General features: G+C 41.2%; 1 protein-coding gene across 15 annotated transcripts in view; it reads left to right on the top strand.

The window, feature by feature from the left end:
- Positions 1 to 22,130, top strand: part of LOC309375113 (lethal(3)malignant brain tumor-like protein 4) — a 59,833-nt gene extending 37,703 nt beyond the window's left edge. For 11 of the 15 annotated variants that reach the window (XM_081920561.1, XM_081920568.1, XM_081920572.1 and 8 more), the window contains 9 exons: positions 2,249 to 2,359; positions 4,671 to 4,785; positions 4,887 to 4,986; positions 7,525 to 7,689; positions 8,194 to 8,331; positions 8,835 to 8,896; positions 10,344 to 10,510; positions 15,497 to 15,559; positions 19,952 to 22,130. In XM_081920561.1, coding sequence (XP_081776687.1) covers positions 2,249 to 2,359; positions 4,671 to 4,785; positions 4,887 to 4,986; positions 7,525 to 7,689; positions 8,194 to 8,331; positions 8,835 to 8,896; positions 10,344 to 10,510; positions 15,497 to 15,559; positions 19,952 to 20,080 — 1,050 coding nt within the window. In that variant the 3' untranslated portion in view covers positions 20,081 to 22,130. Of the gene's footprint in view, positions 1 to 2,248; positions 2,360 to 4,670; positions 4,786 to 4,886; positions 4,987 to 7,524; positions 7,690 to 8,193; positions 8,332 to 8,834; positions 8,897 to 10,343; positions 10,511 to 15,496; positions 15,560 to 19,951 lie in introns of those variants that run through there. The other 4 variants (XM_081920569.1, XM_081920564.1, XM_081920570.1 and 1 more) reach the window with 3 other exon arrangements.
- Positions 22,131 to 23,326: the final 1,196 nt, after the last annotated feature.

Genomic DNA, 23,326 nt, shown 5'->3' with positions numbered 1-23,326 from the left:
CAACATCTTTTCTAGTTTTATATTGGTGAATCACAACATTAAAAGCTATGGTTTTACTTTTGTATAGCTCTTACTTATAGGTGGATGATTAGGATGATGATGGTTACTGCTGCTGCTATTTTATTCTATTATAGTTACAGATAGGTAGCCGTGTTGGTCTGCCATAGTCAAAACAAAACAAAACAAAAAATTCCTTCCAGTAGCACCTTAAAGACCAACTAAGTTAGTTCTTGGTATGAGCTTTCGTGTGCATGCACACTTCTTCAGATACACTGAAACAGAAGTTTCCAGACCCTTCTAGTGAGAATTTTTTGTTTTGTTTTGTTTATTCCATTATAATTATTTATTGAATATTGGGTGCAAGGCAAATTAGAAACCATGATCTAGATAAACTAAGTGGGTTACATGAAATGCTTTAAGGTAGCAGTATTATTATTTTTTTAAAGCTGGTAAATGGCACTGGCTTTTTGAATTTTAAGAACATAAGAAGATCAGACCACTGGCCCATCTAGTCCAACATCCTGTTTTCACAGTGACAAATCAGATGCCTGTGGGAAGCATGTGTGCAACAGCATTCTGCCTACTGTGATTCCCAGTAACTGGTATTCAGGGAATTCAGATATTGTATGTTAGCCACTCTGAGCCCAGCTCCAGCCAGGGAGGGTGGGGTACAAATAATAATAATAATAATAAGTTATTTATTACAGTGGAGGTAGAACAGGGCCATCATGGTTAGTAGCTGTTCATCATTTGAAGTCATCCAAGTTGGTGGCCATCACTGCGTTCCGTGGGAGCAAGTTCCATAGTTTTAATTTCAGTAAGCCCACAACTTAATGGGGGTTAGGTTCTGGGGATAGAGCCTAAAACCAAAACTGCATACAGTGGTACCTTGGTTTATGAACTTAATCCGTTCTGGAAGTCCTTTCTTAAACCAAAACCGTTCTTAAACCGAGGCGCGCTTTCCCTAATGACACCTCCTGCCACCTGTGCTCTTCCACCATTCAGATTCTGTTCTTAGACCGAGGTAAAGTTCTCAAACTAAGACACTATTTCCGGTTTTGTGGAGTTTGTAAATCAAATTGTTCTTAAACCAGACTGTTCTTAAACCGAGGTACCACTGTATAGTAAAAAAAATAAAAATAAAAATGGGTGCAGTGGTGGGTGGGATTACCAAAGTTTCTTTCCCTAGACATCCACCCTCTTTTTATTTATTTTTTTAATTGCCAAGCACATACAGCTGAGTACACACAAGTTAAATGCACGAAAGTTGTGAGTGTACTGTATATGCTGTGTGAAGAAGTATTTTACCTTTAGTCATATTGGTACTGAAACAAGTTAACAAAGACATATCTCAGCAGCTAAGCAATAATCTAGGCCTTCCAGACTTGAATTTCTACTCAGAATTAGGTTAACTTTCAATCCTACATACAATTACTTGGTAAGCTAAGTGAACATGTGTTAGATTTTGATTTTAATTGTAGTTACACACCCAGAGGTTGAAGGTGTTGATTACTTGGTTTGCAGTCAAAAGGAATGCTCCTGGAAACATGCCTGTGCCTCCTTCGCGTATAGCAATAAACCATAGCTTAGCATTATGGGAACAAGTCAGCTTGAGTTCCACTCTCTTTCATCTCCACTCCCAGTATGTGCCAGAGGATATTCACTTTCTAACTTAAACTAATGTCATTACATCTGAACCACGCCAAACTACCTCGTTTCAACTTTGGTCTGTTGAAAAAAGCCATTTGCCAGAAACCATAGTTCGAACTACAGTGGTACCTCAGGTTACATACGCTTCAGGTTACAGACGCTTCAGGTTACAGACTCCACTAATCCAGAAATAGTGCTTCAGGTTAAGAACTTTGCTTCAGGATGAGAACAGAAATTGTGCTCCGGCGGCGCAGCAGCAGCAGGAGGCCCCATTAGCTAAAGTGGTGCTTCAGGTTAAGAACAGTTTCAGGTTAAGTACGGACCTCCAGAACGAATTAAGTACTTAACCCAAGGTACCATTGTAGCTACAAGTTAGTTCAGATGTAAGAAATTGTGGTTAGTTAAACCAGAAAGCAACTTCTTCCAGAGACACTCTGGCATGCACTGAGGAAGCTGCTGATGGTGCTGGCCAAGCAATCTTACTTTTTTAATGCTAGGCTGTGGTTTATCATTACGTCCAGACTGCATCTTTAAATTATATATGGCTCACCTTACTCTCAGTAATGCTTGACTGCATTTGCAATGCGTTTCTTTACAGCGCCCAGCTCATGGATTCCAGCCCAACATGAAACTAGAAGCTGTAGACAAGAGAAATCCCATGTTAATTAGAGTGGCAACCATAGTTGAAAAAGATGACCACCGTGTCAAGGTATGTGCATTCAAATAAGCCATGGTGCTACTCTAAGATTATGAAAAGAACATTACATTTGAGCTTTCAAGAAAGAAAGCATCTTCAGCAGTAATATGACAGCTTGATCTTAGTCCCCCCATGAATTGCAATGCTGCTGCTCACTATTGCTGGATGCTATTGTAATGCCACTTATTCTGGAATGACATTTCTGAATTGATTTTTCTTCCCCTTGAGCAATTCTCTGTATGAATCTAACATAAATTTGCCATGTTAGAGCTCTCATACCTTGAGGGTGACTTGCAATACGAACCTCAACATCAGGTTAACCTCATTTTTTTAAAATGCCGAACGCCTCCACTCACCATCCTGTAATGAGTACATAAACACATAAACTTTGCATTCAACTCATTTTATAAAATGGAGGTTTGTCAGATACAAAGATTGAAAATCTCCCTCAGTTCACAGAATAGGTGAAGCAGCAGCAGATTTTTCTCAAGTGCTCCTTAGTTGGCTCCTTCAGTTTTTATTTATCAGAATTGGATTTAGGCTATAAGAGCCCTCTTGCAAGGTCAAAGCAATGATGCTTATAGACCAACATTCTGCCTCTGAAAGTGCCTAATTCAAGATGCTCTAGAGGAAGCATTTAAGAGACTAAGAAACTAAGAGTCTCCAGTTGAGCACCTACTGTGGTTTCATTAATAACTATTGATATACCTGTTGATTATACATTTGTAGTTTTCCATTGTTGGATATCCACAGTAATTCTATTCTGTTTATCTGTCAATAAGGTTCTTCTAGTTCTAATGCTGTAGATTTTGTGTTATGGGTAAACATTTATTAGAAATCAAAAGTGATGCCATAAACTGATATCGGAACCAACAACTTAGATTTACTGGGTAGTTAGCTTTACCCAGAATGTATTTTTTAACCCAGGAAACTTAGCTTTACTGGGCAGTTTGGGTGGTTCCCCTCCTACTTGGCTGACTGGCTCCAGAAGGCAGTTCTTGGGGAGCATTGTTTGACTTCATGAGTTTTCCAGTATGGCGTCCTGGAGGGGTGCCAGTCCTGTCCCTCATGTTGTTTAATGTCTAAGTGTTGTTTAATGTCTAAGTGGGGTCCTAAATAGTTTTGGAGCTCGTAATCAGTATGCTGATGACACACAGCTCTATTTCTTCTTATCATCTTCTGCAAGGGAGGCAGTGGACATGCTGAATCAGTGCTTGGTTAAGACTGGATGAGAGCAAATAAACTGAAACTTAATCCAGGGAAGACAGGTGCTGTTAAGTGGGTGCTTCCTCAGTCTGACTGAGTGGTGTGCAACCTGCTCTAGATGGGACCACACTCCTGAAAGAGCACATTCATAGTTTGGAAGTTTTATTGGTTGCATTGCTGTCACTTGACACACAGGTTGCCTCAGTGGTATGGCGTTCCTTCCTCCAGCTTAGGCTGGTGGCCTAACTATGATCCTATCTGGACAGGGATAACATGGCCACAGTAATCTATGCTCTGGTAACATCAGGATTGGACTATTGCAATGCATTTTAAACAAGTCTGCCTGTGACATTTTATTTACTGGCTTTGTTTGTGTATTTATTAACTACAGGAGTATACTGCCTCTTTCCACATATCTTCTCAAAGCAGTTTACATACTGTTTTAAATTCAGTACATAAAATGATAAAACAGTTTCACAAATGATTCAAAAGCAATTCAGACTTATTTCCATGGAGCACTGTGGCTAGCTACTAGTCCTAATGGTTATAGCAACCTCCAAGTTCAGAGGCAGTATGCCGCTGAATACCAGCTGCTGGGGAGCAACAACAAAAGAGGGCTTCTGCCTTCATTTTCTGCTTGTAGACTTCCAGAGGCTCCAGTAGGAAACAGAATTGTAGACTAGATGTGTCAAAGGTATGATTCAGCAGGGCTCTTATGTTCAAAAAGCACACATCCAGGTAAATCCCTGGTTGGGGGAGAGTTTCAGTTTTGTCTAAAGCAAAACTAAGGAAGATCAAAAGACTCTCCAGGGAATATATTCCACAGCTCCAGAGCCACAACCAAAAAGATTCTGCTCCTATTAGAAGCTCTTAGAGTTGTTACAAGAAACATTATCTTATGAAAATGAAATAAAGAGAGATGATGAAGCTGTTAAGAGGTACGGATATGAACATGCATAGAAGGATAAATGGACTATGTACGTAAATGTAGATGAAAAGATGATGTCTATCTGTAAATTTTAAAATGCAATTAAAATTAATTTAAAAAGGAAAAAAAGAAACATTATCTTATAACTTTCATTCTTTCTTCCTCCAATATGGGTTTCATCCTCTCTAGATACACTTTGATGGCTGGGACCACAGTTTTGATTTCTGGGTTGATGCTGACAGTCCAGACATTCACCCCATGGGCTGGTGTGCAAAAACTGGACATGCCTTGCAACTCCCACCAGGTGAGACAAAGAAAAATGTTGTAGTTTCTTTCTCCCCTCCTTACCTAATTATTTAAAACAAGACTTTGCAATCTATTCCTGAACAAGTTTTGTTTTTCTAGGGACTGCGGACCCATCAGGGGCAGTAGGACAGGGATGCCCTACTCCTGGTTGTCAGGGATTGGGTCATGTCAGGGGACCCAGATATGGAACGCATTACACGTACGTGTGCCCAAGAGTTATGGGGTAATTGCCAGCAGATTGTAGGGCAATATGTATCAGTTGCCCAGCACCTGTTTATCAAGTAATGCAGCTTCAGTGAACTACAAATACGAATGCTTGTCTCACTTATAAAATGCTGTGCTTCTAGCTCCCTCTTGTGCTTTGTATTTGGCTTCACTGACAAGCTTTGTACTGACACCACAGAAAAGTAGCATCAGAACCTGGCTATACATATTACAGCTACTCACATGAGAAGAGGCAGCTCTAGCTGTTTAGAATCTCATGGTTTCATTCCCAAAACTTTTCCAGCAAGAAGGGAAAGTTGGAGTGGCTTGAAGAGGTATCCTACAACATTCTCAACCCACCCAGGGGAAAGTTGAGACAAAAGAGCAAAGAACAGCTCCTTAGCTTGGGAAAGGATTTGTGTTTCATAGCTAGCTGTGTGTGTGTGTGTGTGTGTGTGTGTGTTTAGGATTTCCAGTGTTGGGCAAAAAGCCATTAAATTGCTTCTCCCCAATAAACTCTGTAAGATTTAAAAATTAATAAGGCAAAGGCAGGACTCCCTCTTTTAAGCAAGGAGCTGTTTCTACTACTTTGACTCATTGACACTCTCATAAGTCTTTCTAAACATGAAACTAAAACCAAGCTGTGCAATGGGATTCTTGCCGTTAAAATAGCTGACTGCAGTTATAGGTTCTGGCGGGATGCAGGTTGCACAACCCAGGTGCAGCACTAAAAAAGCACAAGATTACACAGACTCCTCTGCTTTGCATCTTGCTTTCTGCGTAATATTTCCTACATAAAAAAGAGAAGATTCATAGCCTACTTCCTCATGAATTTCGGGATTCTTAAAGACCTCCAGAGTGCTCTTTCTGTTCTGTGCCACTAAGCTGGTGCAGGATTGCATATTAGAATGTTTCCCCATGTTAAAACTCCTAGATTGTAAAAAGGTAGCATATTGGGATAAGGAGATTGTTTTTTCCTTCCTCCAGCCTTCTCCCTTGATGTGCTAACTGGCCGTTTAGAGGAAGCTCTTTATGTAGGGGAACAAACATGATGCATATGTTTTGCGGAGTGACAATATTGTTGTTTTGTTGGTTTTAGTTATTTTAAATTTTTATCCCCCCTCCACAGCAAAGCTCTCTAAGTGGAATTACATTAAAAACCATTTGAAATAAAAAAAAGTTTTCACCTGTCACCTGAAATCCAGAATGGAAGGTGTAAGTGAACTTTCTTGGACAGATAGTTTCATGGTTGATACATATATACTGTCCTTTAATCCAAAGACCCAAGAGTGAGGGACAATTAACCTTCAATAAATAATGGTACCAATAAAAATCAGGACACATAAACCAGCAGTAAAACAACCAGATTGGCATAAAATTAATCACACTTCCCAAATGCCTTTGTGAAAAGACACACTTTAAGCTGGCATCAGAATAACATCAACATAAATGTTTGTCAAATCTTAAGGTGGATGAGATTCCAGATATGGGAAGAGGTGTTTGTTCAGATAGTCAAAAACTTGTGTTTATTTATTTTATTTTATTTTATTTTTGAGGGAGGCAAAGCTTGATTTACAGGAAGGAGAAAGAAACTTGTGTTTAAAGGTCAGAACCATTTGGGGTGGGGGTGGGGAAGAGTAACCAACCTAAGTTTTCTCAGACCTGTATAATATGGTCCCAGTGTCCAGAACAAGTGATGCAATTCTATTGGAAGACTAGGTTGGTCTTGAGAATCTTAGCCATTGAAAAGGCTGCCGAAATGTAGGCATTTTTTAGCAATTGCCTTTCTGTGTTTGTGCCAGCTCACATCCCTACCTGCTCCTTTTGCTTCCTTCTTTAATGTGTGTGTTTATTTTTATTTGTATTTGTTTATTTGTAAAATTATTTATATTCCACCTTTTGGGGCACAGCCCATCAAAGGTGGCTCACAATATCATAAACTGATGATTAAATACAGTGGCTGAAAACATGGACAAAGGCAGCAGCATTAACAATTATTACAAGGGTGGTTAAAACAGAGGCTAAGAAACAACTATGCAGAGCTACATTTTGAAACAGCTCCAAAGCAAAAGCCTTTAGGAAAAGGCAGTTATAAATGGGTGGTTTTTTTTTTAAAGACTTGTTCATTACATTAAGTCTCTCTTCTCTTGAGCTGACCCACCATACCCCCTGCCTCTGGCTAGCTTTTTATGTGCCCTGTTTCCTGAATTCTGGGCAAGATTTTACTTTCATGTTGCCCCAAGCTCATTCAGCTACTAGGTGTTGTTGAAGAGCAGTCATTTTGGCAGCTGATGTCCTTCCCTCCTCCTTTCGCTGAAAACTGCATCTCTCTGCAGAATTTCTGTTTTCGCCTGTGGCTGCTAAGCACTTACTTCCCAGGAGCCTTTATCTTACATGCCTGCCATTTGTTGCTCTTGCAGAGTTGCTGTATTATACTGCTTTGCTAGTTAGTATAGGCCTCGGAGGGAGAAGGTGGAACAATTGGGTTGCATAATATTTTTCTTGTGGAAACATTTTTCTGCTTTTGATGTAGATTAGTTGGCTGCCCATATTCTGAAATCAATCGCAGCAGGGAGAGTTCTTTACAAGATCGTCTTGGTGGAGAAAAACCTTCACCCAGTGCTAATGTTCAGAAGCCCAAGAAACCTGAGACTTCTGCAAGACTTACAGACCTTCAGGAAGACTCTCCACAGTCCAGGTGAAGTTTTAAACTAAACCTTAAGGTCTACCGTAATATTGGGCACATTTATTAAGCTACTCTTGCACTGGTCTTGCTTTCCACTTGCCCCAGACTCTCCAGAGAAGCTTGCCTGGTGCCAATATTGTGATCTTTTTGGTGCAAGGCAAAGATGTCCCTGTTCTCTCAGGCACTTGAGCAATTATACTGTGTTGGTTTTGTGGCCTTTTCCTGACAGCAGTTGTTGTTAACTCTGTTGCTGGGTGGTGAAAGATTCTTGTTTTGTGACTGATTTTGGTGGGGAACCTTTTTGTGTATTTTTAATTGCCCCACAGAACTTAATTAGAGTCACTGACAGCTGTCCCAGTCCTATCTGCATCACTGCATCCTATCCTGAGGACTTTGCCAGGTTTTATCTGCACAATCACAACCCTTAATTTGTAAGGATTTGCCCTGAGTTCTAATTCATGGCTAGTTGGGAGTGTTGGGAAGTGGTTTTTATAGACATAAACATTGTATTCTTAGTAGAAAATCATCCACACAAGATGGGGAGAGATCAGGACGGAGCAGCGTCCACAGTCTTTCTGAGCAGTCTGAGACCAGCCAAGAGAAGGACTCAGTGGAAGGAGAATCGTCTGCTGTCACTAAAATCAAATCAAAAGGGTAAGCAAAGTTGTTCAACTTGTTAAACCTACTCCCAATGAAGTTTCCCACTTGGACTATTTAGTTTTGAAGTGAAGGAAAAATGTTGGGATACTGATTACAGAAGCAAGGGTAGCTTTCAAGGAGAATTAAACAAATTTGTGGAGTATCAATAAATGTACCTGAACAATTCGAAAATCAGTTAAAAGTGACTGAGTCAATTTCCAAACCATTTTTTTACATTACAATTGAGTGATCCTCAGCTGGCACTGGACCCAACAATTTCTATTCCAAAGGGGTTAGCGGCCTGTGGCAGCATAAACTTAAAAAGTTTTAAAGGGTAGCATGTATTGTGACATAAGCATTTGTGAATCAGAGCTCATTTTATCAAATGCTGGCTAAACATGCTACAAAAAACATTTTAAAGTCTTTTATTCAGCTCCATAATTTAAGTGTTCTTTGGAGAAGCATTTCTGTCTCTTCTGTATAATTGTTTGCCTTACTGCCCAAATCTGTGTTTTCAGGATTGGTTGCTCACGTAGCTATATACAGCTCCAGCTAGTGAAGCAGGAGGCTGATGGAAGAGGTTAGTTAATTCTGTGTTTGTGCTTTTTAAAACCATTGAAACAATTGTGGAGTTACTGGAAATTTCGTCATGAAAATTATACGGTCAAACTATTTGGTTTGATGCTTCCTGCCGCTAACATTTCTCCCACCTCTTTTCCTCTGGCAAACCTGTTAAAATGAATATTAATTGTTTCTGCAGAGATCGGATTACTCATTGGAGAGCCATTAGTGTTCCATCTCTTTCCACTGACCACTGGTCAATATAACAGGTGCAATCCACAGGGAGAGCTGTCTTCACTAGAGAGATTTCCCTGCTTCAGTTTAGAAAAATCTACAATCCATATAAAAAAGTGAGGGCCCACAACAAAAAAGTAGTGTATCCCCAGCCCGTAATTGCTCATCTTCTAGCAAGCTTATAGCACTAGCTCACAGAGGAGAGGTTTCAGGAAGTGGGAAAGGAAGAGGCTATAGCTCCCCCCACTCCTTTCTCACCCTTCCAAAAACTTCAACCACTTGTGCTGTAACAGCACCAAATGGCTTTATTGTTGTGTACTTGGGGGAGGGGTCATGTTGTTTCCCTAACAGCCTCCTTGTAAAATGCAGGGAGGGGAGTTGTACAATCTCATCATAAGCAGCCCCTTTGAGCCCTAGTATTCTTCAATCATTTTTAAACTAGGGGAGGAGTAAGAACACAGCATTTCACAGACTGTTCAGTACTTGTTCTCTTATAAGCAGTATATCTCAGTTATTTGAAAATGCCACTAGATGTCACTACAGACCTTTACAATAACCATCACTTAAAAGGTCCTGGTGTTTTGAAATACCTTTCTTTTTGTGTATGTGTCCCGGTGGAGGAGGGGGAGCGGCAAACATAATTAGCTAATGTTGTTAACTCAATAAATCATGCTAATGTTGCTAATCAAAGAAATTGTGCCATGCCATGTTAATCAGTGGCTCCAGTATATGCTGCATAGATAGCCACAAATCTTTACTGCACCATGACACAGCAATAATCAGATGATCTTATATATATGAGAGGGATAGAGAGGCAGGCAGGCGGGAGATGTTTTCTTGTTCTTAATGCCTCTATTGTTTGACAAATGGAGACTGATACTAACGTCTGGAAGGAACTGCCAACCTTCCTGACCTTGGAGTCATCTCTCCAGGGATGTGACCAGTGCTTGTCATTATCTTGTATGCAGAGTGCTCTGAACAGGCTGGATACAAACTGTAAGCTGGAATGGTGCCATTAATTTCCATTTGAAGATGCAGTTACCCAACCTCCTCCTCCCTGGCAATCCCTCCTGTGTTAGCATCGGGGCATCTCTTCCCTGAGAGCATCTGTAACAGCACAGGGCTTTCTTCTTTACCTTTTTCGGGAGGGATGCTCCAGCCCTGCACTTCTAAATTGCACCTGAACAAGGACTGACTCATCTTCTTTCCTTCCCTGCCCTCCCTCTTCCCAGACACAGCATTTGCTCTGCAGCAGGCCCTCCACCAGTCTGTCTTCATGCCTTCCCTTTCTGCAAACCCTACCCACCGCCTCCATCTCTGCTGGGAACAACACTGCAAGCTGCTGCCGGAGGTCTCTGGCCTCACCGCCAAGAATGTGGCCAAATGGAGTGTTGAAGAGGTGAGTTGTGCTTCCTGATCCCCCCCCCCCCCCCGATTGGAAAGCATTTTTAATATAGTGGTAGTGATTCTTTTCTTCCTCTGCTTTACAGCTGTGGCTAATTCAGAACTTTAGATTAAGACACATAGATTTGCACTGATCCTTCCTTGTGCAGCCATGCCACTTTTACCAGCTGCCCCCTTTGGGGCCTCTTTCGACAATGGCCTTTTCTGTGCTTGTCTGCTGCTGACTCACTTTACATTGCAATTGTCCTGCGCATGCTTGCATGACTGGGACACAGAATACCCCCCACAGTTTGCATGATTGCTGACAGACAGACCCATTCTGTTGAGACTATGGGCTTACAGTCAAAACTAACGTTGTGCTTTGCTGCAAGCCAATATGTTTCCCCTGCAGTCAGGGATTGAGTGACACAGCATATCTGAGCCGTGTGCTGTACATTTGCACCAGTTGCCTTGGGAGTTAGCAATCGCTATACCACAGGCTGAAAGTGGCAAAGAGTGGTTTTGTTTGAGTTGATGTGAGCGGGTAGATGAAAGTCCATTTGGTTTGACGATCACTTGGCCCTATTTTGAAAATGTATAAATTATACTTTTTTCAAGGGTTATGCTTCATAGTAGTTGCAGTAGTTGTTCCTGTAAAATTTATTAATTTATGCTTCAAAATTTGGAGATGTTTGATATCATGAAAGACTGACACTTCAAAAGTTTGAGCCAAATGCTACTACTTTATCATTAACGTGTTATGATTATTATTTTGATTAATACAAATATATGAAGCCATCTTATACTGGTCTTATTTTGATATAATAATATGATTTGCCATTACATGAATGAGACTCGAGTTCACACATTCACCTTTCTTGCTCCAGCAAGGCCATGAGGAGGAGATATAAAGCTTTCATAGAAACATAGAATTGCAGAGTGTGAAGGAAGGGGTCCCAAGGGTCATCCAAACCAACCTCCTGCAATGCAGAAATTCTGCCCACAGTCATCCCTGGGTGGGCTCGAACCACCAAACTTATGGTTAACAGCCAGAGGCACTGACCCATTGTGCCACATTCAGTATTATGCCATACCCTCCAGATGGTGTTGTGCTGCACCTTTTATCGTCCCTGACTATTGGCCATGCTGTCTGGGGCTGATGGGAATTAGAGTCCAATGCCTGGAGGGCACTGTGTTGGTCACCCCTGGGCTTTAAATATGATTTATTAAAACAAAACAATTGAATATGCTCTTGACTGCCATAGTTCTCCTTCCTAGGCCAGAGAGTAATTGTTGTGAATATCCCTCTCAGTCCTTTTTAGGCAAAGAGAGGCAGATGCAGTAGAACTGTAGCTTTCATTCTGGCCTAAGTCAGAATACTTCAGTCGGTCAAGCATTGCAAAAATATAGAGCTCCAGATACAGATTGCTTCACAGTTACATAGTGGTCCTTATTCTGGCCTGGAGAAAGAGTGAGGTGACTGGAGCTTGAAACATTTTGATTGGGAGCAGATTACTTCTTTGCATAGGGTGCAGTCATAGTTAAACTGTGGAACTCACTCCTGCAGGAGGCAGTGATGGTACTTGGATGGCATTAAAAGAGGATTTAGGCAGATTCATGGAGGATGAGGCTAGCAATGGCTATGAGCAAGGATGGCTATGCTCTGCCTCCCCAGTTTAAGGCAATGTTTCGGAATAGCAGTTGCTAGAGGCCACAGGAGCCGTGTGCTCTTGGGCTCAGACCCTGCCTGCAGGTTTCCCCTAAGCATTTGGCTGGCCACTGTGAGAGTAGGATGCTAATCTAGAGAGGGCCAGTGGCCTGATCCAGCAGTTTCTTGAGTTGTTATGAGGGGGGAACACTTGCTTGTCCAACTTATAGCCTCCTCGACTAGTTTGACTTCTGAAGGAGAAATCTATGTATTCAGAATACAGCTTTTGAGACAACACTATAAAATAGTTGAGCTCTTTTTAATATTGCTGATCAAACAATTATTAACAATAATATTCTTTCTGCCCACCATGCTTCTTTAATCCAGTTAAACCCTAATTGCAGGGGGAGAATATTAAACCCACTATCATGCTTCATTTATTTTCTTCACCTTAAATATCCTTGAGTTTATCTGTATTTTGGAGAAGAACATCTCATTCCAATTTCAAAATCCTGGCTGTAGAACTACTACTTAGTGGGTCTGACTGCACAGACATTCCCTAGCCAATCATCATCCTAGGATAGGAAGTGAAATTTATTGGTATGTGGCACTTAATTTGCTTATCACAAATGCTGTAAGCTCAGAAGGAACAGCACTGTGAAATCATTGGGGAACTGCCCAACTTGCATTTTGATCTTATGCATGTTTTCTCAGATGAAAGCCTCACTAGGTTCAATGGGCCTTTCTCCCAAGTAAGAGGCAAAGGCTGCAGTTCTGTGCTCATTAGTATTTGAATCCTGAATGTGTCATAGTGGTAGTGGAAGCAGCAGTGCTTCTGAATATCAGTTGCTGGAAACCACAGGGGGCAGAGTGCTGTGTGTTCAAATCCTGCTTACAGGTTTCCCACAGGCATCTGGTGGGAAACCTGTAAGCAGGATGCTAGACTTGATTGGCTGTTGGCCTGATCCAGCAGCCTCTTCTTGCGTTCTTCATAGCATGGGCGGAACTGAACTTTGTTTATGAACTTAAAATTGGAACAAGGAACCCACAGCCTCTGTTTAAAAAGGGGGGGGAGGCCTCCAGCATTAAGTAGTAATACTAATGAAACCAAAGAGGACCTTTTAAATTTAATTTTAGGAAATTGCTGCAGAAGTAGGAGTGTTTCTCCTTCATTTCAAAATCTCAAGGAAAGGCTCGTTCTGAATAATCTTTACCCTCTAGTGAGAACTTATCATTTGAGTGTTGATTATTTCTCAAATGCTTCTTAAAATGTTTTCTAAATGTAACTGGCTGGGAGGGTGATTTTGTATCATGTGTGACAGTTTTATCTCCCTTTTAGTTAATCCCGCAGAAGAAATTAATACACGGATGGGAATCCTGTCCAAAGCTTAGCAAGGCTGGTTCCTCTTTGCAGAATTTCAAAACGACAGTGTCAAATCCTACATTCTTTTGTGCATTTTTTTTTACTGCAAACAAACACAGTTTAAAGCGTTTGCTGGGTGAACTGAGGATCTTTTACAATAGTGGCACCATCTGCAGTGCAATGGGATGTGTTTAACAATGTCCAAATTCCTAGGTTTCACCTCCCCATATCTTAATGGAGCATATTATGGAAATTACCCTTAGCAGTATCCATTGGAATTTAATCTGATCTTGCCAGCTAGGAGCAACTTTTCATCTCTATCCCTTCTTCTCCCTACATGGGCCTCCCCCTGGAACCATTAACCATTTTTTATTCTCTTGTGCATGTTGCCATTCATACAAGAAAGGCTGGGGCAACTTTTGATCCAGCCCTTGAGAAGGTGCTGTAACTCAATGGCAGAGCACATGCCTTGCATGCAGAACATCCCATGTTTAATCCCTGGCATTTCTAGTTTAAAATGTTCAGGTTGTAACCCTGCAGGAGTCTCTCGAGAGTCTTCGTTAATCACAGTAAGCTGTACTGTTCTTACTGGACAAACAGTCTGACCTGGTGTAAGGCAGCTTCCTGTGCTCAATAATCCCATATTGCTGTCATTACTGTATCAACCGGAGTTGCAGGTTTTTACTATCTTTTAGGGTGAGACTTGATTACTGCCATGGTCTAATTCCTGTAATGCCAACATAAGGATATGCATAATAAACTAGGAAGGATCTTATGCAAAGAAACATAAGAGAGGAATTTATATTCATATCGGCAGTATACTTTTCTTATGCAAGCTGAGAGGCAAGGAGTTAGATAACCTATGGTATATAAAGGAGGAAATTGTTTCTGACAGTGTCCCTTATAACTATTTGTCCTTTGGTATTGGTGATAGGAATGTCACATCTGTAACAGCTCAAGGTCTGTATAATACTGTAGAGTTAATCCCTTCAGGGAACATGAAGTTACTGAAAAATTGCCGGATCAGAGCATGTTTTATTTTGCGGGGAGCTATACAAGTTGAGAGTTGTAGTAAAATTTATACACTCCTTCCATTCTCTCTCATCTTCTGTCTCTTAGGCCCCAGGCCATTGTGAAGATAGCTTGGCCTACACATGCAACAGAATGAGCCGGTAGAATACATTCTACTGCTACTCACCAAAGGTGGGGGGGGGGTGCCACTTTTGTGCGCCCCCCATGAAAAGCTTTCAGAAAGAAAATTAGCAAAGCAGGGAGTGGATTGGGTTAAAAGCTTTGTCCTTGATTATTTTAAATACTGTCTACAGGGAGGTTTTTCCCCAATGGGGAACACTCAAAAATGGAATCCCATGCCCCCCTCATCTGCAACTTGAAGTCCATTCAGCTACCTCAGGACCCTACCTCATTCTGCTGTATGTGTAAGGCGGGCTGGTTATTCCTGGATTGATAAGGCTTCGTTGCTTCAAATTCATTATTTGTTTTTAAACTCATCCTCATGTTGCTTCTCTTTGTGTTGCAGCTAATCTGCATCTATAGGTATCTGTAGTCCAATATATGTGTCCCTGCATCCTCTGCCAGAAAGCATAGGATCCAGGAGCACATCTCTTTGACCGCATGCTGCTTTGCTAGTGCGCACCCATGCACAATTGAGTTGGCCCAAAGTTTGTCTACCTTCAAGGCTTCTCTTTCCTTACTGCTTGCTATTCGTCTTGTCTGTGCTATATTACTATACAGATCTACGTCAAACCTTATATCAACTTCAGTGTTGTTGTTTTTATATAAAAAAATGGAAATAATGTAATAATTAATTCTTATCATCTCTTGGTTGGATACAAAGAAAGAAAAATCTTAATGTTTGCAATATTTTGTTCGAATGAATGAAAAGTTGTTTTTTTCAGACAGGACTTCTTTTATTATTAGGTTGCTGGACAACCCTTTAATAATTCTGTCTGTTATTTCCCACACTTCATTAGGTGGCTGGATTTGTCCAGCGTCTTCCTGGTTGCAAGGATCAGGCTGCTCTCTTCCGACAAGAGGTAATCCAGTGCTATGTAATGCTAATGGCAGGCTACGTCATATTGCTATCTGTTCCATTTGGATAATGTGTGGCACTTGGAGGGGGATATTGAGAAGAAGAAAAATCAAAACAATGCACCAAAGTTAAGCACATCAAGTTCTGAGAAAATTCTCATTCCACAAATGCTTTGTATTGTGGAAATTAAGTAGATTTGCATATTCTGGTCTTTCTACATAATTCTGCTTTCTTAATCATTGGAGGAAGGCATGATATAGAGCAGGGCTAGCTAACATTATGCCATTCCAAAGCTGGAGGACTATACCTCCCACCATCCCTGCTATGCTAGCAGGGACTAATGGGAGTTGGAGTCCAACAGCATGTTGGTAAATACTGGCACCTTTCTTTCTAGAAGAAAAGCACTGCTCATTTGGCATGTAGTGGATAGGTTTTATGATCAGGCTGAAATTAAACCAAATTGAAGAAATATCCTCTCTGCGAGACTTTGGCTAAGAAAAAGATGTTGGTGACAGAATTGCTGAAATCTGCTTTAATAGTCCATTAGCAGCAGCTGAGCTGCCCAGACACACCATATTTAGGTACATAATTCTAGAGATGGTAGGCTGTTGTGCTTTTATTTTAATTTTTATTTACTAAATGGCCATAGCTGATGTGAGAACAAATTGTGCAAGCTATGTAAAAAGGTAGCCAAGTAGATTGGGTAAAGCTGCTAGCAATCTGCAGCCAGAGAATTATGCCTGTTTGGGGGCCAACAGTCTGAAGAGATCTTTCTGAAACTTGAATAGCTTGGTAGTAGTTAGAACTGGAAAGAATGAAAGAATCCAAAAGCTTTCTGCAGTGTTTTCTCAATATGAGTAGAACTTGATCAAACATTCATTCTTCATTTCTGAACACACACATTTTCATAGAATCATAGAATTGTGAAGTTGGAAGGGATCCCAGGGGTCATCTAATCCAACCCCCTGCAATGCAGGAATCTCAGCTAAAGCATCCATGACAGATGGCCATCCAACCTCTGCTTAAAAACCTCCAAGGGAGGAGAGTCCACAACCCCCTGAGGGAGACCATTTCACTGTCGAACCGCTCTTATTGTCAGAAAGTTTTTCTGTGTGTTTAGTCGGAATCTCCTTTCTTGTAACTTGAAGCCATTGGTTCAAGCCCTACCCTCCAGAGCAGGATAAAACAAGCTTGTTCCCTCTTCTGTGTGGTAGCCCTTGAGATATTTAAACATAGCTCTCATATCTCTTCTCAGTCTCCTCTTTTCCAGGCTATACATGCCCAGCTCCTTCGACCTTTCCAGACCCTTGATCATCTTGGTTGCCCTCCTCTGTACTCGTTCCAGCTTGTCAACATCCTTCATAAATCGTGTTGCCCACAATTCTAGAAACCAAGGAGCTGGACTATTAAGTGACTTGCCAAAGGATCGTGTGGACAGAGAACTTTCTGACTCCTGGGCTGAAGCCTTTGATGCCCAGCTGTACTGTACAATTAAATTAGCATCCTATTTAGCTGATTACTAGTTTCCAACTTTTTTAATGCAAGTCAAAACTTTTTCATCGATCTGTTCAAAGCTTTAATCCTCTTTAAATAAATTAGCATAAGCTATCATTTGGGGGGCATTAAGCTCTTGACCTTCATCATATTGAGCTGCAGTAAAATTTCACTGTGTGTGTTGGGCAATGATTGTATGGATACTTATTTTTATATTACTATTTTATATAAGCTCTTATATAACGAATTTTCATTGCTGCTCTTCAAAGTCTTTTACAATGGGAATTTTTTTTCATTTCCTCAGTATCATTTGCATCTTCCCAACTTTCCCACATATAGATGGAAAGTTGAGCTGGCAACTTAAAATATGTATTCGTACTCGATCCTGCTCAACTAAACCCCAACCGCACACTACCAACTTTAAATTTGCAGTCTTTGAATGTAATTATTCATAGTCTGTGTATTAAAAGAAAGAATTGCTGAAGATGTTATGTACCTCTCTAATCATTCTCTTTTGGGTATCTAACCTGTCCTCATTCCACCAGGGCAAGCTGCAGCCCAATGGTAGTTAAACTATGCTGGTGCTTCCGTTGCTGGAAGACTAGTCACTGTTCTGTGCTTCCTGAGCAACACTTCAACAGCACATTAGCAACATGCTGGGCTTATATAGCTCAGTTGGTAGAGCGTGAGACTCTTACCAGGGAGTTGCACCAGATGACCCTCATGGTCCCTTTCAACTCTACAATTCTATGATTCTAACATTACAAACCAGTCATTTGTTTTATTGTAAGCAATAGCCTTCAAAATATAGCATCAAACACACAAAACATGCATTATTTAGTAACAGCAGATAAAAACTAACCACATTGGAGAAGAAAAACGACAGATCTTGGGTATTCTTCCTATCACCCCCACTGTCTACTACATTCCTGTCTACAAAGCCCCTTCTAAGTTTAGCCACTGAAACCACAAACAAAGCTGCTTTGAAAATTATGCATTTGTCTACATCATTTAACAAATATGTAAACTTAACACTCCAATGGTCAGCCTACTATTCTGGCCAGAAAAATGGATCCAGCAATTCCTTACTAGGAGTGATTTAGGAACAAAACAGTCCATACATGAACGGGCTCCTCAGTAGCTGCTGCCTAAAAGGGCAAAGCTTTCCTTCACAAGTAGGGTTGCCATACATCCGGGATTTGGCTGTTGGAAACAGTATCTGGCCAGAAATCGCTTAAATGTCCAGGAAAATCCTGATGTATGGCAACCCATGTCGGAAGTGTAGATTTTGGTGAATTTCCTTAAAAATAGCTCAAAAACTTCTTTTTTCTTTTTGAGATCTTGCAAAAGAAAAGAAAGCTCAACCGCATGCACAAGGCGCATCACATTTCTGCCTTAACAATTGAAGATTCCATAGTTTGCATCTGAAAAAAGAGAGAGAAGACTTTAAAAAATAACATTACAACCACTGACAATTCATAATACAGTAGGACTTCCGGTTGCGGACGGGAAGCACTCGTGGCAAAAACCTGGAAATATACTTCCTGGTTTGCCGCTTACATGTCCCCAAGTTTACGTAAGAGGAGGTACGGTTGTACGTCTCATGGATAACGTTCCTATCAACTCTACATAGAAAGCACCAATCAGCATCACAAATGTAGAGTGTTAGCAGCACATGTACTAAGGTTGGAACAGGGTTGTTCATCTGTGAAATATTATTTCCTCATGTGGGTTGTTCCTCCCACTTACTCTGGGGCATGAAAATTAGAAGATTTTATCCCTTCCACTAGAAAGCAGCCCTCTCCTCTCCATTTCTGCATGCTGGCAGAACTTGAGGTGAACTCTGCTTTTCGTTTCTTTTCACTGCAGATAGAAGCCCCCCCCTTCCCCCTCCTATTTCCCCTGCTAGGTCCAACCATGGTCTGTCAGGAAAGCAAAGGGGTTATTGTTTAGGAGTAGTAACAGACACACCACCCAGTCACCTCAATGCAACACAGCCAAGTGGGGTGTGTAGTGAGGCACCTCTAAAGAGAATTTTGGGTGACCCCATGTACAACCAACTTAAAGTTAGCATAGTAATTTAGGGATGGGGAACCTTGGGCTTGGGGGCCAAATGCAAGGACTCTTCCCATGCTTCTGGCTTACCTGGATGGAGGAGAGAGGAGTGTGTTTAAAGCTAGCCTACTATACAGAGGTAAATTTCATATTCATTGCTCTGCCCACTTTAGCCTCTGGCCTGCCCACCACTGGTATATCACCCCTGGAAGGTTGCCCAGAAAGCATTGTGCAGCCCTCAGACTGAAAATAGTTCACTACCCCTTGCAGTAAGGGAAGGACCTTGAGACTGTTTCAGCATATACCATATATATAATGAAGCACCATTTCTCTGTTGAATTGTAAAGTACAAAAGCTTCTCAGACATTGGTTCTGTTCTTACCAAGCAATGTATGCAGCTCCCTTAAACAGGGTGGACCTATTGGTGCATCCAGCCCAATCTTGTCTGCTTTGACTAACAACTGCTTTCGGGTCTCCGATATATAGAGTTCTTCCCCAGCTCCTGCTTTAGCTGCTTTTGACTGGGGATGCCAGGAATTGAATGTGAGACCTATGGTGTGAAGGACACTTGGACACTTCCCCACCACAATAACTTTTTAAAGTAGCCATTTCTATTCAGGCGCTTAGAGTCTATAACCCTGTCCTCCCTTACAGAAAGCTGCCACCTGCAAAAGATCTGAAGTACACTAAAGGATACTGCTTGGAAAAAGCTTACCAAGGGTGTAATTGATTATCCTATCAAATGTCATTCTTAGTGCCCTTCCCATGCTGTGTTAATTTTAAGCATATGCAAGCTGGATTGTCCCAGCCGTAATATTGACTTTCTTTTTATTTTTCCATCCACCAGCAGATCGATGGTGAAGCCTTCCTTCTCCTGAACCAGTCAGACATTGTTAAAATTCTGAGTATCAAGCTGGGACCAGCACTTAAAATATACAATGCCATCCTCATGTTCAAGACTGCGGAAGAAGACTGAAGCAGCCCCTCCAGGACCAGTCTGAGCCAGGAGATCAGAGCTGGGAAAGGCCTTCAAAGAACAACTCAGCAGCAGAGATCCATGTTACTGAATATTGAGCAGGTCGGGACCTTGGAAAGGCAGTGGTCTAATTGCATTTCAGACTCTGGAACCTGCTGAAAGGATCCCAAAGAAGTACAATCCCTTCTGCCACTTGGAATGGATTTAGTGGCTTCCCTTCTAGGAAGAGATTATTAATTGTGTGTTTTTTTCTAATTGAATATGGGTATGGTTAAATTGATCTTTTGTGAAGATCTTGATGATGCCTCCAGTTATAAGAGGAATCCCGGGTATTGCTATTGGTGGGGAGCCAAACTGACTAACCTGTTGATAGTGCCTAAAAGAGAATCCAAGTTATCACTGACGTCCATGACGACTTCTTTGTGTGCAGAACTTGGGGATAGGCTTTAAGGGAACAAGGAAAGAGACAGATTCTTCAAAGCACTGCTGTTGAAATCCTCATCAAACACCTGTGCTTTTTCCAAACTAGTTTTGAATTTTTATTCTCTTTCAGCTATTCAAGCACTGGCAATTATTATTTTGGTCTAGCAGGATTTGGCAGGGAGTAAGGAGTGCTAGGAATGAAGTCTGACTCCATACCATTGATTATCAAGGTATTATACCTGCACTTCAAGCTGTGCAATTGCAGAGGTTAAGAGATGAAATGAAGATAGGTCTAATAAAGGCTATTGGGAGATTGTTCCAACAAAAGATAAGTCAATCACTTGGGTGGAGGGCTCCCCTAATTGAACTGTAGGAAAACCTCTGGAGAGCCATAACGAAACTACTAGAGTATGTTTTAAATGTTTTCATCTCCCTGTGGTTCAGTGCAAGGAAAGTTTAGGGATGGCACATCCCTCTCTGTAGTGATCTTTCTGAGGCAAGAATTGTTGGAAAGAATCTGGAATCCCCACTCTGAAGCCTTTTGTTTTGAAAGCACAGTGGGTTAATAAACAGGAGTATCTAGTGTGGACCACTTAAGCACAAAGGAGCCAAACGTACAAGCTACTAAGGACTGCTGCCTCACATCCTCCATTCAGTTCAGTAGCAGTCTTAGACTTTAGAATGATATCTGCATGCTTTGCTGTGCAGCAGACCAATCTCTGGGAGCTTTTGCTGAAATGCACAGGACCATATGGGTAGATGAAAAAATAGTTGGGGCGGGGGGGGGATGCAAGGTGCCAAAAGAATATTAAGAGAGAGCAATTTGACACAGATCTTCACTGGGGAAGGCAGATTCTGAATATAAGCTCAGTTTGTCTATGGAGACATTGCCTTTACACCTGCAGCAGGTAATGGCCATGTAGAACATATTTCTGTTGCTGTCCCCTAATTAGCAGATCACACTGTACAATAATATTGGGTAATGTAGGCAGTCATTCTCACTTCTTCAACCCCTGCCCCATCAAAATACAGTATAACTTGGGAAGGGCACATGCTTTAATGTTCCTCCCTTCAGATGTGGAAGAGCTTATGAACCCTCTCATATAACTCCTCTCTCTCTCTTGCATGCACATCAAAGTCACCCCTCATTCGCTGCCCTGGTGTTTAGCAGACAATAGAATCTCTTGGACTAGTGTCTCATCTAAAGCAAGCCAAGCCTTCTGTTTATTTAATGTCAAGCCATTTTTAGGGTTGATAACTGTTTAAACTTGAGGGAGTAAAAGGGAACTTCTGTATAGCATAGCAAGGATACTGCTCTGTTGTTAGTGTCTTACATCGTTGACATGAAGAATGTGAGCTGGCAAAGGATGCTCTTCCTGTTGGTCAGTGGTGGTATGTCTTTCTCTCCTTTTAACTTACCTTATAAGCAAATGTGTGACATTTCTGTGAAGAATGGTGTCAAGCTTTCCGTTACATCCACTTCACATACATCTCTCCACTTTTGATCTCCCAACTATTTAAGAGTCTCTGTAACCTTCCTAAAGTCAAGATGACATAAGACTTGTAAATAGTCCACAATCCAGGCTGCTGAGTCTGAACAGTATTTAATAAATCTGCAGAGGCAATATGTCTCATAGCTTTCTATTTTTGTATAAGAAGCTAAGGAGTTTAAGCCTTCTACGTAGAAGAGCTATCATTGAAAGAGTGTGATAGAGAGAATCTCTATTAATACTTGAGAGAGACAACAGAAGACAGGATGCCACATGACTGTTGCTGTAAAAGAGATATTCCATATAACTTTTATGGTGCTGGGTAAGAGGCATTTAAAAAAAATACATAATCTTATTTTATAAGAGAGTATATTTTCCAAAGGACATTTTCATCTTAGTTTTCTCTATGTATACTTCTGGCAGATGAGAAGAAACAATGGGCACCTTTAGCAGGGCAAAATTAAGGCCACATATATGCAAATTGTAACTGCAAGTTGCACATTCATGCAGTAAAACAGTTCAGGATATTGGTTAAATGCAAGCAGAACTTTTGAGGGAAGCACACAGTCTAACTGGTGAGCAAGAAACATGGAAACAGACTTCTTGGTTTTTTTCTTCTCTTGTTCTTGAACTTACTCAGGGCAACTGTGTACACCTTGTAATTTCTAAGCGCAGGAGCACTCCCATGGATCCCTCATGCATTTGGAAATGTAGCATGGAAGTATCAATTAATGAAAAAATGTGAGGACTGCCTAGCCACTCCCAGTGATCAGATGGAACACTCCTGTGTTTGTCATGCAAGAGGAAAACAGCCCTTGATATCCATGACTGAGAAGATTCAGCAAGGTTCTGCAAGTTACTTCTCTGCATAGATGTGAGGAAGGTTTGTTTCTATTTGTAGGGCTCAGGAGCCAAGTGCTAATTTATCCAACAAAAGGGGGCTTTAGGTTGAGGAATGCTTCCTGTCTCACTTCTGTGGTCATTGCAGCAGTGCAACCACGTGGCATAAAAACCAAATCCAGGTTCTTTGGCAAAAGAGTGTGCTTTCCAGTCAGCACACACCAAAGCTAGTATATACTGAGCTTATACAGAAAACAAATATCAAGGCGTCAACATCTTTAAAGAGGGATGAATGCAGCAGCCAGAATCTAGGGATAAAATTTCACCAAACAGGAAGGGAACTGAATTGTTGGGGGGCTCTTAGACAGGTAGGGTAGGAGAAAACATGAACCCTTTTATGAAGAGCAAACCACAAGACAGGATGGTGAGCAGCAGAGGAATAGAAAAGCCAAGTGAGAATAAACCAGAAGGATTTTGTTCTACTCTGTTGTTA

Source organism: Podarcis melisellensis (genome assembly GCF_964234715.1).
Source record: "Podarcis melisellensis genome assembly, chromosome: 8".
Classification (NCBI taxonomy): domain Eukaryota; kingdom Metazoa; phylum Chordata; class Lepidosauria; order Squamata; family Lacertidae; genus Podarcis; species Podarcis melisellensis.
The sequence above is the reverse complement of the archived record's forward strand: the minus strand, read 5'-3'. Positions and strand labels throughout refer to the sequence as shown.